The sequence below is a fragment of the Oncorhynchus nerka genome, linkage group LG6, assembly GCF_034236695.1.
Source record: "Oncorhynchus nerka isolate Pitt River linkage group LG6, Oner_Uvic_2.0, whole genome shotgun sequence".
In the NCBI taxonomy this organism is placed as follows: Eukaryota; Metazoa; Chordata; class Actinopteri; order Salmoniformes; family Salmonidae; genus Oncorhynchus; species Oncorhynchus nerka.
Genome location: NC_088401.1, coordinates 90,898,779 through 90,917,485, shown reverse-complemented (window position 1 = coordinate 90,917,485; position 18,707 = coordinate 90,898,779). Strand labels below are relative to the sequence as shown.

Below are 18,707 nucleotides of genomic sequence, written 5' to 3'. Positions count from 1 at the left end.
ATTGGGCTTAACCTGGTAAAAACTTCTCAAAATACACAACCACCCCTCTCCTTCTCCTACAGCAAATGGGTGTAGCCAGAACAGGTCTAGCATAACTTCAAATAATACAGTCCTTTCCTCTCAGGGTTTTAGCTGTGTACCTCATATAAGACAGCCACAAATTGTCCCTACTATCAAAACCAGTCTCAGTTTCTAATTGATCAATAGCCGAATAGTCTCTAACATTAATTACCTGAATGGTATTTTTAACACAGTGGTGGTAGAGGAGTGTGTCCGGTTACCTCTGGTCTTGGCAGTACCTTGATAGAAAACACACCCATCATGTCTGTCCTCGTCCTTTGTAGTCCGAGGGTGTGAGTGCCTGCATCAGAGAGCTTAATAGTTTTGATGGTTAGTAGGATTTCATCACCTTTACAAAGTTCAACATTGCTCCCAGGTTTCCCCATATCATGGAAAACCTATCCACCCTTGTGGGATCCTCCATGCTATAAGGATACCCTCTTCTCCAATCCTAGAACTGTCCGAAGTCGGTTATCATGTAATCTCTACTCTAACTTCTTGTCTACCCAGATCTAGGGATTCTTATGCTTATTTTGGAACAAAATACACATCACTTAGCCAGAGCCAGACACATCTTCACTTCTATGAACAAAAACAGGGTGATAGGACAGGTAGGGTTACTTCATTCGAGAGTTGGCCCCGGAATTCTGTTAATTCCAGTTCTTCTCCCGAACTCTGTTTATTGTCCGACAGTGAAAAAATGTCTTACCCTTCCGCCGTGCGATATGAATCTGGGTAGCTCTTTCAGCTAGCTGTCACCAGGGGTCTTCTATGGTCCCCAAGCCTCTGGGACTGGATTGAGTGACTTCACCTGTAATGCATAAAATCCTGGACATACAGGCTTGGTTAACAAACAATTTCTCATATGTTTTATCTGATTATATCTTTAACTTCTATTCCCAATTGTTAGCTTACATTTTTTTTTTTTTTTTTTTTTTCTTATCCAATAAGCCCCATCCTATCCTAGACCACAATTTACCCATCAGTCCTTTTGATACCTGACTCTGCCCAGGTATCAACCTTACCTACTCTAAATACTGACTTAGGTAAGATTAGTATATTATCCTTATGTCTGACATCATGAAGGAGCCCCTTTTAGTTTTCCACATGTCCAATTCTCCCTTGGGCGTCAATCCAGTACCAATTCCCTGTCAAGTTTCTTATCTACTTAAGAACTATCTGCGCTACTTATATATTTTCTTAAATATATATTTACCAATTTAAACCTTTTCTCTCATATTTCTCAAATACCACTAAGCTTCTAACTGTTTCACTTTATCCAAAATCATGTCCATGAGTGTCAATCTCTAAAGTCCTTACATTTCCTTAATCAACCTAACAATAATCCTAAATCATCACAGATGTCCTATATACCTGTTAAATTTAATACTATTTTTTTTTTTTTTTTTTTAAACCCCTAATGGTAAAAAAAAAATTCAAAACAAATGCTTATCATATCAAAATCCTTCCTTCAAGGACTCTCAGTATTCTATCTGACAATAACATGAATTTAATATATGTTGCAGAGTGCAGAATTCCTTGTCTACAGTGATTTATCACCCCTAAGAACTGAAACTTATTTTTCTATGTAATTCCCTGCCCTATTGGCTTAATATATATCCTATCCTAACCTCATAACCTAAACTCCTTTATAATGAATTTACCTTAAAACTAGTACTCAATATGACCACATTCATTATACCAATGACTCTCCCCCAAGGCTGATCAGACCTTAGAAGACAGTCATGATAAGGTCCATGAGTCAACCCACCCTTTTATAGTCAAGTTCTATACTACACTAGACATATTAAAGAACCCTTTATCCTTAAAATCCAAATTCACTTGTGTAATTTAAAACTCATAAAATAAAAACTCATAAAGTTCCATATTTGAGCGTCTCTTTAAAATACCTTTGCACCAAAACAAATAGTCCTAACAAATGTTTTATGTGTATATATTTGCAAACCTTAATGATTAATCAAAACTTCCAGGCCTTTCCAATTTGGTCGTTTATGGCCTCATTCTCCCCAATATTATAATCCCTGATATTTAATAAAAATAACGTATTTTCCCTTGGCTCCTTCAACTCACATTTACATCTCAATAAAACAAAACACCATCTGCGTGTTCCTCAAGGAAAAACAACTTGCCCCTGTTACGTATGTCTACGTATCAAGGGAAATGTTCAAATAACCAAATTCAACCTCGCTAGTTTACCGAAACATGTACAATGTTTTACCATAGAGGTTGCTTTTCACCATTAATACCCTGACACCGTTCCACATAATGGAAACAGTGCTCAAATTCACTGGTGCTATTCAAACGATCAAACCAAGAATCAACAACCATCAGAATCCACCATCACGATGTTTTATGACTCAGACATCCAATCCCTCTCTCTCACGGCCCAATTACAGTCCAAATAAACGCCACAAATCAATGATACCCACCCAGCGAATCAGCTGCTAGTTTTTAGCATCTTTCCTGACGATTTACATACTCCTTTTAAAGGACACTAACCATTTTCTCTGTCACCCCCAGTCAAGACATCATTTCCGTGGCGACGGAAACCTCGCGAGTGATGTCATGAACAAGCGCTCAATCTTGATTTATTTCGCAACGATTTTCAACTCATTGTAAATAATGGTTGGCCTTCTGCAACAACAGTATTTCGGGTTCGATAAACCAAACCTAATTTATCACATCTGTTGAATCCTGATTTAGAGTTTACAACATCAATCAACATCTCTCAATTCGCTAATCTTATAAAAACATTTCGATGGACACAAATCTATCGTAATTGTTCCCTCGTTATTATTCAGAATTAATTTGATTTAAGTTACTGTCTCGTCTTTGAATTAGCATTTTAATTACGACTCTTTTCCCAATGTATTATTCCCAACAAATCATTTAGTGAACAGATATCGCCTTGCATCAAAATCTCCGTTCTTATATTAAGTTGAATGAATTAGTCTTTCAATTTGAACCAAACAAACTATTTAAAACGTTCAGTTTATATCTTATACCAATACTAGTGACTATAACTTTCTCTGCAAAACAATTAGTTTAATTAAAACCAAAAACTCAGACATATATAACTGCTCTTTTACACCTCAACTGGGAACCGAACCCCGGCCTCCCACGTGGCAGGCGAGAACTCCACCACTGAGATTCTCCGCAAATAGACCCAATTTTCAGTTATACGCATTTGTTACTCCGGCATCTGAACAACAGAAAATAGCACTAATTTAAACGCCCAAAGTTTTCCCTCAATTAGGATTCTCATTAATCTCGCTCCCTTCGTATCTGACCCTTCTTTCTTAAATACGTGAATTTTGTTCTTTTCTGCCTCTTTCTCTCTTAACCCACATTCCATTGTTTTCAGCTGAACTGCGGATGGCGGTTCCCCTCCTAAATGACCTTCCTGTGTCCATTTTAGCTTTAATCCCTCCCAAACTTTCTTCATGTGCTTCCATTGTTTCTTTCCCCCTGATCTATATTCTATTTTTTTTTTTTTGAACTCATTAAACCTCAGCTTTGGAGTATTGAGGGTCGCCATTGTGAATTTTTAATCGTGATTTTATTTAATTCAATCGGAATTTAATCGTAGTTTTAATCGGAATTCTCTCCTTCTATCTGAATATAGTTAGCATATACTTCGCCCGACGTTGATTAATACCCACGATGTACTCGAAGAGACACTGCTGCACGTGCTCTTTCTTATCTCTGAGCTTCACCTTTGTATGTTTTAGTTCGAGAAAAACGCATGGGTCGGTATGGGATTTGTGGAGCGCACAACCAAGGGATCTATTCAACTATTTAGTCTCAATATTTAAATATTATCTTCAGATATTATTTCAATTACACATCAGTCATTTTGTTCCTGATTATACATTTAAATTTGAGCGATTCTATAGCAATCTCTTTAGGCAATATCAACAGGAATGAAAAAAAAAGCGAAAATCAGTGTTTTAGCCCGGCTGCTGTCAATCAAGTTTGCACGGTCATTCGACTACTGAGATGGCCTTGTCTATCAGCACGTGTGCATAATAGCCCAGTTACGTATCCCCACCTAGCGGTTTACTCCGCGACAAACGTTTCTCTCAATTTAATTTCCCCGGTCTCAAAATCATGGAACGCAAACTCTGGTTAATATGTTTTCTCAATACTACAGTCATTCATACGAAATTCACATAGAATTTCCAACATTCATAATCGTGTCCTTTACATGTTAAAACACAGCCTCTGCTTTCCCTCACCTCTATACACAACCCAATATATATATAATTAGGACAGTTTTCTATGCAGATTTCAGAACAAACAGGGTCCCGAAGGAATTTAACATATTGGTCAATCACAATTCACTCATTCCTATTAAAATAACTCAGTATAGGCCAATTAATAAAATTATATAACAACTGTCAGAACACAGAAGTCATAGGTACATATTAACAGTTACAAATAGACAAAACATACAAATACTGGTTATATCTCTGACCTCTTATTAAAACGACCCCTATCAGACCGGACAAAGCGGATTTACTGGATAGAATTCAACTGCTAGAATCCAATTCTATCCCCTACTGATCCCTATCGGATTAACAATATCAGAATTAATACACGTTATCTCTCTGACCTCTGAAAGCCGATCCCTATCAGTAAACCTCTTATCAGTCTAGCCTCGACCGATTCCCGGGACAAAATTGCAATTTTTTCCCCTCGGCGTTAGGTTTAATGAATAGTGGTTAACTATCCCCTGACTGATCTCTATTCCCGACTCTTATCAGTGAATTTCTCAGACTAGCCTCTACCGGTACACGGGACAAAATTCCCCTCGGCGTTAGGTTTAATGAATAGTAGCTAACTATCCCCTGACTGATCTCTATTCCCGACTCTTATCAGTGAATTTCTCAGACTAGCCTCTACCGATACACAGGACAAAATTGCAATCTCTCCCCCTCGGCGTTAGGTTTCTGACTGATCTCTATTCCCGATCCCTATCGCACTAACCCCTATCAGCATTGATACACATATCCGAACCCTATCGAAACTGAATTTATATATATGTTCGACCCCTTTCGGAATTATTTAGGCCTCTCATCAATTGAAAGATATCAGACTGTGACTGATATCTCATCAGTGATTCATATCACACCGGCCGTCGCCGGTTCGTTACTAGATATGTTCACTACACTGTTCTTTCGACTCGTCAGCAAATTATAAATTTACACAAGAATTCATACTTACTCGGAAATACTGATCAAAATTTAGGCAGACTATACGACAATATGCAAAGTTTGATTTAACAGGTTTTGCTTACCTTATTTATGGTGCACCTTTAGATCAGTTTCCCGAGTTGAGTAGAATTGTTGTCCACCCCCCGAGAATCAAATCACCCGTCCTTCTCGGATCTTCCTCTCCACGCGCTCACCCCTCTCTCACACCCAATCTGCTCGCTTCGACTGGACCGTTAGTTAACCATCCTCTGCTACCATTTCTGTTAGCAATTGGATATGTAGATGGGTGAGCCGGTCAAGGATCGATTCAGACTAAGTGGTAAATTTTATGACAAGTAAACAGTTTATTCAGAGTGAAAATATGTATTACAACGTAATTACGGCTCTTCCGTTAGTTCGTGTGGAACGGCAGGCAGAGAGAGCGTAAACAGTCAGCACAGCTCTTATATACGTCACAGAAAGTAGGTTGACCCTAGGAAGATCGGATCTCCGGATTGGTTCAGCTGGTTGTAGTCTGTAGTCTTCCGCCATTGGCTCAGTTGTCTGTCCATCATCGTAGGATCTTCTTCGGGCACAGTGTTCGGTTACAAAGGAGATTATGTGTAATGTGGGAGCTATCCTGTAGGGGACCCCACAGGCTTTACTGTGAGTTGTAGCCATGTAATTAGCAGTAAGTTAGTCACCTGCATACGAAATAGCAATTCCTTACAACAGTGAAAACGAACGAGAGAACGAGAACCTTGAATGCATGATCAGAGACAACACAATTTATTGAGGGCCTAAACGAGTCACTGCGCTCAGTTTTAGACGCTCTAAATCTATTGAGGGCCTAAACAAGTCAGATTTGATTTTCTTACAAGAATGCTATTCATGCTCATAGGATGTGCAATTTTGTAAAGACCAGTGGATCGAATGTAATTACATGGTGCAGATCATTCTGCCAATCAAATCACATTTTATTACAATTACAGACCAGGGGGTCGCTGTTCTCAAAAACAAGTTTAATGGAAATGTATCAACAACTAAGACTGACACAAGATGTCACTGGGATCTTTTTAGTAATTGAAACTGCTGGAAAACAGTTCTTATTCTGTAATGTTTATGGTTATAATTCAAGAAATGCAAATGAAAACCTATTGGAAGATATAGAAGAGAACGCAAATTCACTCGAAGGTCATTTTCCTTCTGCAAAGCTGATATTTTGGGGGAGACTTTAATATGGTTCTACACAATACCATCGGACAGATCAAAGACACAGTGAATTATTTAGGGATAAAAAAATAACAAAAGAGGAGGAAATAATGAAGAACCTTCATCTTTTCCCCAGTTGTCAATAAAACATAAGTTCAACTCATGGTTAGACATAGATTTGTCCACTTTTTCTGACTAAGGCTTATCTCAGGCCTTCGTATGTGTTCTCTTGTCTTGACAATCCCAAATCTATTTTCTCCCAATTAGATAAGACGCTGTTTAACTTTATGTGGAAAAATAAACCTCACCAAGTGAAAAAACATGTTCTTTAAACAGAGTGAAGGAGGGCAGTGCTAATGTGTTGAACTTCACACATGTTTCCCAAGTCTTACAGATTCCCTGGATAAAGCTTTACTTTAAAGACACAAAACAGTTTTTGGTTTACAAAACCATATCTTATTTTCAATACATTTGGTGGCTTAGGTTTCCGTACGCATATGAAAAACTTCCTGCAGACTGGCTGATTTCCACAAACAACAAAGAAATGCTTAATTGTTGATCCCTTCAAAACAAACATAATGTCCCCCCTCATAAGTATGATATATGGAATCATCATACAACCATAAAACATACAAACACGTCCCTGTTTTTAGAACAGTGGTTTAGGAAGGCCATTTTACTTGTGGGCCAGCTGCTCACCTCAGATTGAAATCTGTATACATACAGTGATATTTTAATGACGATGTAAGAGTTCCCTGTCTCATCAAAGCAATACCAGGTGGTGTTGTAACCCTTCAGAAACAAACTGGGGTCAATACAATACCAGGTGGTGTGGTAACCCTTCAGCAACAAACTGGGTTCAATACAATACCAGGTGGTGTTGTAACCCTTCAGAAACAAACTGGGGTCAATACAATACCAGGTGGTGTTGCAACCCTTCAGAAACAAACTGGGGTCAATACAATACCAGGTGGTGTGGTAACCCTTCAGAAACAAACTGGGTTCAATACAATACCAGGTGGTGTGGTAACCCTTCAGAAACAAACTGGGGTCAATACAATACCAGGTGTTGTTGTAACCATTTAGAAACAAACTGGGTTCAATACAATACCAGGTGGTGTTGTAACCCTTCAGAAACAAACTGGGGTCAATACAATACCAGGTGGTGTGGTAACCCTTCAGAAACAAACTGGGTTCAATACAATACCAGGTGGTGTTGTAACCCTTTAGAAACAAACTGGGGTCAATACAATACCAGGTGGTGTGGTAACCCTTCAGCAACAAACTGGGTTCAATACAATACCAGGTGGTGTTGTAACCCTTCAGAAACAAACTGGGTTCAATACAATACCAGGTGGTGATGTAACCCTTCAGAAACAAACTGGGGTCAATACAATACCAGGTGGTGTGGTAACCCTTCAGAAACAAACTGGGTTCAATACAATACCAGGTGGTGTGGTAACCCTTCAGAAACAAACTGGGGTCAATACAATACCAGGTGTTGTTGTAACCATTTAGAAACAAACTGGGTTCAATACAATACCAGGTGGTGTTGAAACCCTTTAGAAACAAACTGGGTTCAATACAATACCAGGTGGTGTTGTAACCCTTCAGAAACAAACTGGGTTCAATACAATACCAGGTGGTGTTGTAACCCTTTAGAAACAAACTGGGATCAATACAATACCAGGTGGTGTTGTAACCTTTCAGAAACAAACTGGGATCAATACAATACCAGGTGGTGTGGTAACCCTTCAGAAACAAACTGGGTTCAATACAATACCAGGTGGTGTTGTAACCCTTTAGAAACAAACTGGGATCAATACAATACCAGGTGGTGTTGTAACCCTTCAGAAACAAACTGGGGTCAATACAATACCAGGTGGTGTTGTAACCCTTCAGAAACAAACTGGGGTCAATACAATACCAGGGGGTGTTGTAACCCTTTAGGAACAAACTGGGTTCAATACAATACCAGGTGGTGTTGTAACCCTTTAGAAACAAACTGGGGTCAATACAATACCAGGTGGTGTGGTAACCCTTCAGAAACAAACTGGGGCCAATACAATACCAGGTGGTGTTGTAACCCTTCAGAAACAAACTGGGTTCAATACAATACCAGGTGGTGTGGTAACCATTTAGAAACAAACTGGGTTCAATACAATACCAGGTGGTGTTGTAACCCTTTAGAAACAAACTGGGTTCAATACAATACCAGGTGGTGTTGTAACCCTTCAGAAACAAACTGGGATCAATACAATACCAGGTGGTGTTGTAACCCTTCAGAAACAAACTGGGGTCAATACAATACGAGGTGGTGCTGTAACCATTTAGAAATAAACTGGGTTCAATAAAATACCAGGTGGTGTTGTAACCCTTTAGAAACAAACTGGGTTCAATACAATACCAGGTGGTGTTGTAACCCTTCAGAAACAAACTGGAATCAATACAATACCAGGTGGTGTGGTAACCCTTCAGAAACAAACTGGGGTCAATACAATACCAGGTGGTGTTGTAACCCTTTAGAAACAAACTGGGTTCAATACAATAACAGGGGGTGTTGTAACCCTTCAGAAACAAACTGGGGTCAATACAATACCAGGTGGTGTTGTAACCCTTTAGAAACAAACTGGGGCCAATACAATACCAGGTGGTGTTGTAACCCTTCAGGAACAAATTGGGGTCAATACAATACCAGGTGGTGTTGTAACCCTTCAGAAACAAACTGGGTTCAATACAATACCAGGTGGTGTGGTAACCATTTAGAAACAAACTGGGTTCAATACAATACCAGGTGGTGTTGTAACCTTTTAGAAACAAACTGGGGTCAATACAATACCAGGTGGTGTGGTAACCCTTCAGAAACAAACTGGGATCAATACAATACCAGGTGGTGTGGTAACCCTTCAGAAACAAACTGGGGCCAATACAATACCAGGTGTTGTTGTAACCCTTTAGAAACAAACTGGGGTCAATACAATACCAGGTGGTGTTGTAACCCTTCAGAAACAAACTGGGTTCAATACAATACCAGGTGTTGTTGTAACCATTTAGAAATAAACTGGGTTCAATAAAATACCAGGTGGTGTTGTAACCCTTTAGAAACAAACTGGGTTCAATACAATACCAGGTGGTGTTGTAACCCTTTAGAAACAAACTGGGTTCAATACAATACCAGGTGGTGTTGTAACCCTTCAGAAACAAACTGGGATCAATACAATACCAGGTGGTGTGGTAACCCTTCAGAAACAAACTGGGGTCAATACAATACGAGGTGTTGTTGTAACCATTTAGAAACAAACTGGGTTCAATACAATACCAGGTGGTGTGGTTGAGGTCAGGGCTCTGTGCAGGCCAGTCAAGTTCTTCCACACCATTCTCGACAAACCATTTCTGTCTGGACCTTGCTTTGTGCACAGGGGCATTGTCATGTGGAAACAGGAAAGGGCCTTCCCGAAACTGTTGCCACAAAGTTGGAAGCACAGAATCATCTAGAATGTCATTGTATACTGTAGCGTTAAGATTTCCCTTCACTGGATCTAAGGGGCCTGAACCATGAAAAACAGCCCCAGACCTTTATTCCTCCTCCACCAAACTTTACAGTTGGAACTATTAATTGGGGAAGGTAACGTTCTCCTGGCATCCGCCAAACACTGATTGCCAGATGCGTAGCGTGATTCATCACTCCAGAGAACTCATTTCCACTGCTCCACAGAGTCCAATGGCGGCGAGTTTTACACCACTCCAGCCGATGCTTGGCATTGCGCATGGTGATCTTAGGCTTGTGTGTGGCTGCTCGGCCAAGGAAACCCATTTCATGAAGCTCCTGACGAACAGTTCTTGTGCTGATGTTACTTCCAGAGGCAGTTTGGAACTCGGTAGTGAGTGTTGAAACCGAGGACAGATGATTTTTACGCGCTTGAGCACTCAGCTGTCCCGTTCTGTGAGCTTGTGTGGCCTACCACTTGGCGACTGAGCGGTTGTTGCTCCTAGATGTTTCCACTTCACAGCACTTACAGTTGACCGGCGCAGCTCTAGCAGGGCAGAAAATTGACACACTGACTTGTTGGAAAGGTGGCATCCTATGACAGTGCCACGTTGAAAGTGACTGAGCTCTTCAGTAAGGCCATTCAACTGCCAATGTTTTGTCTTTGGAGATTGCATGGCTGTGTACTCGATTTTATACACCTGTCAGCAACGGTGTGGCTGAAATAGCTCAATCCACCAATTTGAAGGGGTGTCCACATACTTTTGTATATATAGTGTATCTAGCAAACTGGTTAGCTTTGTAGTTAGATAGCTAGCTAACTGGCTACTACTGATAGGCTGATGTTGTTTTTATAGAATCATTGTTATCTAGAAAGAACCAGCTTGGGTAGCCTATGTTCCCATACAGTCCTACAATCTAAGCTAGATGCCCTCAATCTCACACAAATCATCAAGGAACCCACCAGGTACAACCCTAAATCTGTAAACAAGGGCACCCTCATAGACGTCATCCTGACCAACTGGCCCTCCGAATACACCTCCGCTGTCTTCAACCAGGATCTCAGGATCTCTGCATCCGCTACGGATCCGCAGTCAAACGACCACCCCTCATCACTGTCAAACGCTCCCGAAAACACTTCTGTGAGCAGGCCTTTCTAATCGACCTGGCCCGGGTATCCTGGAAGGACATTGACCTCATCCCGTCAGTTGAGGATGCCTGGTCATTCTTCAAAAGTAACTTCCTCACCATTTTAGATAAGCATGCTCCGTTCAAAAAATGCAGAACTAAGAACAGATACAGCCCTTGGTTCACTCCAGACCTGACTGCCCTCGACCAGCACAAAAACATCCTGTGCCGGACTGCAATAGCATCGAATAGCCCCCGTGATATGCAACTGTTCAGGGAAGTCAGGAACCAATACACGCAGTCAGTCAGGAAAGCAAAGGCCAGCTTCTTCAGGGAGAAATTTGCATCCTGTAGCTCTAACTCCAAACAGTTCTGGGACACTGTGAAGTCCATGGAGAACAAGAGCACCTCCTCCCAGCTGCCCACTGCACTGAGGCTAGGTAACATGGTCACCACCGATAAATCCATGATTATCGAAAACTTCAACAAGCATTTCTCAACGGCTGGCTACTCCAACCTCGGCCAACAGCTCCGCCCCCCCCCCCCCCGCAGCTACTCGCCCAAGCCTCTCCAGGTTCTCCTTTACCCAAATCCAGATAGCAGATGTTCTGAAAGAGCTGCAAAACCTGGACCCGTACAAATCAGCTGGGCTTGACAATCTGGACCCTCTATTTCTGAAACTATCCGCCGCCATTGTCGCAACCCCTATTACCAGCCTGTTCAACCTCTCTTTCATATCGTCTGAGATCCCCAAGGATTGGAAAGCTGCCGCAGTCATCCCCCTCTTCAAAGGGGGAGACACCCTGGACCCAAACTGTTACAGACCTTTATCCATCCTGCCCTGCCTATCTAAGGTCTTCGAAAGCCAAATCAACAAACAGGTCACTGACCATCTCGAATCCCACCGTACCTTCTCCGCTGTGCAATCTGGTGCACCTCAGCCACGCTCAAGGTACTAAACGATATCATAACCGCCATCGATAAAAGACAGTACTGTGCAGCCGTCTTCATCGACCTTGCCAAGGCTTTCGACTCTGTCAATCATCATATTCTTATCGGCAGACTCAGTAGCCTCGGTTTTTCTGATGACTGCCTTGCCTGGTTCAACAACTACTTTGCAGACAGAGTTCAGTGTGTCAAATCGGAGGGCATGCTGTCCGGTCCTCTGGCAGTCTCTATGGGGGTGCCACAGGGTTCAATTCTCGGGCCGACTCTTTTCTCTGTATATATCAATGATGTTGCTCTTGCTGCGGGCGATTCCCTGATCCACCTCTATGCAGACGACACCATTCTGTATACTTCCGGCCCGTCCTTGGACACTGTGCTATCTAACCTCCAAACGAGCTTCAATGCCATACAACACTCCTTCCGTGGCCTCCAACTGCTCTTAAACGCTAGTAAATCCAAATGCATGCTTTCCAACCGTTCGCTGCCTGCACCCGCACGCCCGACTAGCATCACCACCCTGGATGGTTCCGACCTAGAATATGTGGACATCTATAAGTACCTAGGTGTCTGGCTAGACTGTAAACTCTCCTTCCAGACTCATATCAAACATCTCCAATCTAAAATCAAATCTAGTCGGCTTTCTATTCTGCAACAAAGCCTCCTTCACTCACGCCGCCAAACTTACCCTAGTAAAACTGACTATCCTACCGATCCTCGACTTCGGCGATGTCATATACAAAATAGCTTCCAACACTACTCAGCAAACTGGATGCAGTTTATCACAGTGCCATCCGTTTTGTTACTAAAGCACCTTATACCACCCACCACTGCGACCTGTATGCTCTAGTCAGCTGGCCCTCGCTACATATTCGTCGCCAGACCCACTGGCTCCAGGTCATCTACAAGTCCATGCTAGGTAAAGCTCCGCCTTATCTCAGTTCACTGGTCACGATGGCAACACCCACCCGTAGCACGCGCTCCAGCAGGTGTATCTCACTGATCATCCCTAAAGCCAACACCCCATTTGGCCGCCTTTCATTCCAGTTCTCTGCTGCCTGTGACTGGAACGAATTGCAAAAATCGCTGAAATTGGAGACTTTTATCTCCCTCACCAACTTCAAACATCTGCTATCTGAGCAGCTAACCGATCGCTGCAGCTGTACATAGTCTATCGGTAAATAGCCCACCCATTTTCACCTACCTCATCCCCATACTGTTTATATTGATTTACTTTTCTCCTTTTTTGCACACCAATATCTCTACCTGTACATGACCATCTGATCATTTATCACTCCAGTGTTAATCTGCAAAATTGTAATTATTCGCCTACCTCCTCATGCCTTTTGCACACATTGTATATAGACTCTTTTTTTTCTCTACTGTGTTATTGACTTGTTAATTGTTTACTCCATGTGTAACTCTGTGGTGTCTGTTCACACTGCTATGTGCTTTATCTTGGCCAGGTCGCAGTTGCAAATGAGAACTTGTTCTCAACTAGCCTACCTGGTTAAATAAAGGTGAAAAAATATATATATAAATATATAAATATATATATATATTATATCCTCCAGATGTTTTGGGGGGAATAAATTGATGTAAGTCACTTTGGGATGCTTAATCACAACACTCTCACAAAGGTACAGGACACATCTCTCTGAGTGGTGTTCTCACTAGTTTCCATAGACAAATTTAATTCAAATGTAAGGTTAAGAGGGTTAGGCACATTTTAAGAAGATACATTGTACAAATAGTCCGGGTTAATGATTTGTGACTGTGGTAACTAGTGACGAACCAACTTCTTCAGGATTGGTGGGTCCCCTGCGAGACGGTTGAGTTAACGTAGGCTAATGCGATTAGCATGATGTTGTAAGTAACAAGAGCATTTCCCAGGACATATCTGATATTGGCAGAAAGCTTAAATTCCTGTTAATCTAACTGCACTGTCCAATTTACAGTAGCTATTACAGTGAAATAATACCATGATATTGTTTGAAGAGAGTGCACAGCTATGATCTTGAATATGTATTAATAAACCATTTGGGCAGTCTTGATACAACATTTTGAACAGAAATGCAATGGTTCATTGGATCGTCTAAAACTTTTCACGTACACTGAATCTAAACTGCACCTGGGCTAGAATAATACATTATGACCTATCTCTTGCATTTCAAAGATAAATAAATGTTTTTTTCTTTTGTCTTGCCTTTTACCAGATCTAATTTGTTATATTCTCCTACATTAATTTCACATTTCCACAAACTTCAAAGTGTTTCCTTTCAAATGGTACCAATAATAACCATATCCTTGCTTCAGGGCCTGAGTTACAGGCAGTTAGATTTGGGAATGTCATTCTAGGCGATCATTGAAAAAAAGGGGCCGATCCTTAAGCGGTTGGGGTGGAGAACTACAAGGTATAAATACGGCTCCGGTGGCTGGGAGCGTCACCTGCCTACGCACCTTCACAACGGATAGAATGTGGAACTTTACACTTCTGACGCTTTGCCTTCTCAGTGTTGCCGGTGAGTGTTGTTCATCTTGATTTTTACATAATTAGTACCAAGTGGCAGTCAAATAGTTTTATAAACAAAACGGCACAGTAACTTCTAAGAGCAGTTTAGACAAACACACAGTCGATACCTCCAGCGAACTGCCTTGATGACCGACGCGCATTTTTTTGACTAGAGAAAACATGAACCTTTTTGTCGTTTAGATTGGAACTCATGGAAATCACATCTGACGTTTAAATAATTTAATGAGCCTCCGGTTTAACATCTTTCTCTGTTTTAGTTTTGGCACGAGGAGCGAGTCTCCCAGACGGAACCACAGAGGTAAGCAGGCTAAACGCGTTGTTTACTTCGTGTAGTGAAAGGCTATGTGCCTTTCTAAAACACGTTGCTCTATGTGCTGGATTACTTCATGTAGAACTGTGGTATGGGTCTTCCTCTGGACAAAATTCAGTTCACCAAGTACACCCGTATGTTTACAGTCACTTCCTTAGTTGACGTTACATTCAGGGCTGCATTCATTAGTCGGATTATGTTGCGAAACGTTTTGAAACCAACAATTTACTCCATGTAAAATGTTTTGCAATAAACGAGAATTTCTATTGGACAAACGTTCTGTTTGATTCCAAGAATAAACTGTAATTGGCTTCCATTGCAAAACGTTTTACAACAGAATCTGACTGAGTACACCCCAGGTGCACTGCACCAGTGGAAGGAGCAGGGAAGGTATGGTGTGTTCCCTGTTATCCATGTTCTCTTCATATGGTGTTATACCAGTACACTACTACAACCCTGTTCTCTTCATATGGTGTTATACCAGTACACTACTACAACCCTGTTCTCTTCATATGGTGTTATACCAGTACACTACTACAACCCTGTTCTCTTCATATGGTGTTATACCAGTACACTACTACAACCCTGGTGTTATACCAGTACACTACTACAACCCTGTTCTCTTCATATGGTGTTATACCAGTACACTACTACAACCCTGTTCTCTTCATATGGTGTTATACCAGTACACTACTACAACCCTGTTCTCTTCATATGGTGTTATACCAGTACACTACTACAACCCTGTTCTCTTCATATGGTGTTATACCAGTACACTACTACAACCCTGTTCTCTTCATATGGTGTTATACCAGTACACTCTCTTCATATGGTGTTATACCAGTACACTACTACAACCCTGTTCTCTTCATATGGTGTTATACCAGTACACTACTACAACCCTGTTCTCTTCATATGGTGTTATACCAGTACACTACTACAACCCTGTTCTCTTCATATGGTGTTATACCAGTACACTACTACAACCCTGTTCTCTTCATATGGTGTTATACCAGTACACTACTACAACCCTGTTCTCTTCATATGGTGTTATACCAGTACACTACTACAACCCTGTTCTCTTCATATGGTGTTATACCAGTACACTACTACAACCCTGTTCTCTTCATATGGTGTTATACCAGTACACTACTACAACCCTGTTCTCTTCATATGGTGTTATACCAGTACACTACTACAACCCTGTTCTCTTCATATTGGCTCATTCCAATACACTACTACAACCCTGTTCTCTTCATATTGGCTCATTCCAATACACTATTACCAACATCTCACTTTATTTATTGAGACCAAAGTCCTTTATTACATAGTCTGTTGGACCAAAAAACAGTGACTGTTCCCAGTACACTATATTACCAACACCTCATGGTCTTTGTCCAACAGGCTGACTGTTCCCAGTACACTATATTACCAACACCTCATGGTCTTTGTCCAACAGGCTGACTGTTCCCAGTACACTATATTACCAACACCTCATGGTCTTTGTCCAACAGGCTGACTGTTCCCAGTACACTATATTACCAACACCTCATGGTCTTTGTCCAACAGGCTGACTGTTCCCAGGTCTTTGTCCAACAGGCTATATTACCAACACCTCATGGTCTTTGTCCAACAGGCTGACTGTTCCCAGTACACTATATTACCAACACCTCATGGTCTTTGTCCAACAGGCTGACTGTTCCCAGTACACTATATTACCAACACCTCATGGTCTTTGTCCAACAGGCTGACTGTTCCCAGTACACTATATTACCAACACCTCATGGTCTTTGTCCAACAGGCTGACTGTTCCCACTATATTACCAACACCTCATGGTCTTTGTCCAACAGGCTGACTGTTCCCAGTACACTATATTACCAACACCTCATGGTCTTTGTCCAACAGGCTGACTGTTCCCAGTACACTATATTACCAACACCTCATGGTCTTTGTCCAACAGGCTGACTGTTCCCAGTACACTATATTACCAACACCTCATGGTCTTTGTCCAACAGGCTGACTGTTCCCAGTACATTATATTACCAACACCTCATGGTCTTTGTCCAACAGGCTGACTGTTCCCAGTACAACTTGCCCATGTGTCCCCGCAACTTCGAGCCAGTGTGTGGAAGCGACGGCACCAACTACTCTAATGAATGCATGCTGTGCTTTCAGAACATGTAAGTATTCAACTTAAGCTTTCAACAACTGACTTCTCTTTCTCTCTTGCTCTGTACCTGTCTTGTTCGGGTCTGCCTGCCTTGTTTCGCTCGGTGTTTAAAAAAACAAATTCTGCTCTGTGTGTGTTCCCAGGGAGCGGAAGAGTAACATTCTCATCCGGAGTAAAGGAGAGTGCTGAACCAGACATGACCGTCCATTGTCTCAGCGACACACCTGGCTCCCTCAACATTACTTTAAACCACTTCCTGTTGCCTTGTCAAAACACTGACGTCTCTTCTATTGCGTTCTAAACGCTGAGGAGACGGTAAACGATTTGTCTCAAGTGTCTCTGTATACTTTGAGCCGTTTCCTCGGCACCTGATTCCTTCTCCAAACCTTATGGGCTCCCTGTTTGTCTTCTGTAGAGCACTTAACCCCCTAGTCTTTAAGACTTGTGTAGCAAAATTGAAAATTGAAATTAAAAATACAAAATTGTATTTTTAAATGGGGTAATCTTTATTGTGTTTTTACTTGGCCATCTTTTAAAAATCTGTAATTAAAACAATATTTGGAAAGTTTCCTTGTCAGGTTCTGGATTTTTAATTTTGATTTAACCAGGAAGGGCTCATTGAGATCTCTTTTCAAGTTCTTCCAGTTTAAAAGTATGGCTGAAATGTGGAGCAACTGGTTCTGCAGGAACCATGACGTCTGGTTTTTGTTTAGTCATTATGATCCCTACAAAGGTACAGTGGGAATGGAAAACTATGTTCTTTTTAAAATGCAAAAGGATTAAACCCTTAACCAACAATGCAGTTCTATGAAAATAATTAAAAAGCAATATACAGGAGGTACCGGTTAGTTGAAGTGACTATGCCTCGATAATAGTGGCATCAGTATGTTGGTGGGGGCAGTGCAAATAGTCTTGGAAGCCATTTGATTAGCTTTTCTTATGGCTTGGTGGGTAGAAGCTGTTTAGAAGCCTCTTGGACCTAGACTTGGTGCTCTGGTACTGCTTGCCGTGCAGTAGCAGAGAGAACAGCGTATGACTAGGGTGGTTGTAGTCTTTGACAAATTTTAGGGCTTTCCTATGACACCGTCTGGTATAGAGTTCCAGGATGGCTGGAAGCTTGGCCTCAGTGATGTACTGGGCTGTACTCACTACCCTCTGAAGTGCCTTGCGGTCGGAGGCCGAGCAGTTGCCGTACCAGGTAGTGATGCCACCCGTCGGCGCAGCTGTAGAACCTTTAGAGGATCTGACGACCCATGCCAAATCTTTTCAGTCTCCTGAGTGGGAATAGGTTTTGTCATGTGCTTGGACCATGTTTAGTTTGTTGATGTGGACACCAAGGAACTTGAAGCTCTCAACCTGCTCCACTACAGCCCCGTCAATGAGAATGGGGGGCGTGCTCGGTACTCCTTTTCCTGTAGTCCATAATCCTCTCCTTTGTCTTGATCACGTTGAGGGAGAGGTGGTTGTCCTGGCACCACACGGTCAGGTCTCTGACCTCCCTATAGGTTGTGTTGTCATCTGCAAACTTAATGATGGTGTTGGAGTCGTGGGTGAACAGGGAGCACACGTACCCCTGCGGGGTCCCTGTGTTGAGGATCAGCTTGACAGATGTGTTGCTGCCTACCCTCACCACCTGGGGGCAGCC

General features: G+C 41.8%; 1 protein-coding gene across 1 annotated transcript; it reads left to right on the top strand.

Moving 5' to 3' along the window:
* Positions 1 to 14,463: 14,463 nt before the first annotated feature.
* On the top strand, positions 14,464 to 17,630 carry LOC115126256 (serine protease inhibitor Kazal-type 1-like). The gene is made up of 4 exons (XM_065020005.1): positions 14,464 to 14,570; positions 14,839 to 14,879; positions 16,963 to 17,072; positions 17,206 to 17,630. The coding sequence occupies exons 1-4, from the start codon at positions 14,525 to 14,527 to the stop codon at positions 17,249 to 17,251; spliced, it is 243 nt and encodes an 80-aa protein (XP_064876077.1). The 5' UTR covers positions 14,464 to 14,524; the 3' UTR covers positions 17,252 to 17,630.
* The last annotated feature ends 1,077 nt before the right edge of the window (positions 17,631 to 18,707 follow it).

Excerpts from the sequence above, each read along its gene's own strand:
- LOC115126256 (XM_065020005.1), top strand. The coding sequence starts at position 14,525 with ATGTGGAACTTTACACTTCTGACGCTTTGCCTTCTCAGTGTTGCCG. Across the intron at positions 14,571-14,838 it reads TTGCCTTCTCAGTGTTGCCG|TTTTGGCACGAGGAGCGAGT; the intron begins GTGAGTGTTGTT and ends TCTCTGTTTTAG. Across the intron at positions 14,880-16,962 it reads TCCCAGACGGAACCACAGAG|GCTGACTGTTCCCAGTACAA; the intron begins GTAAGCAGGCTA and ends TTTGTCCAACAG.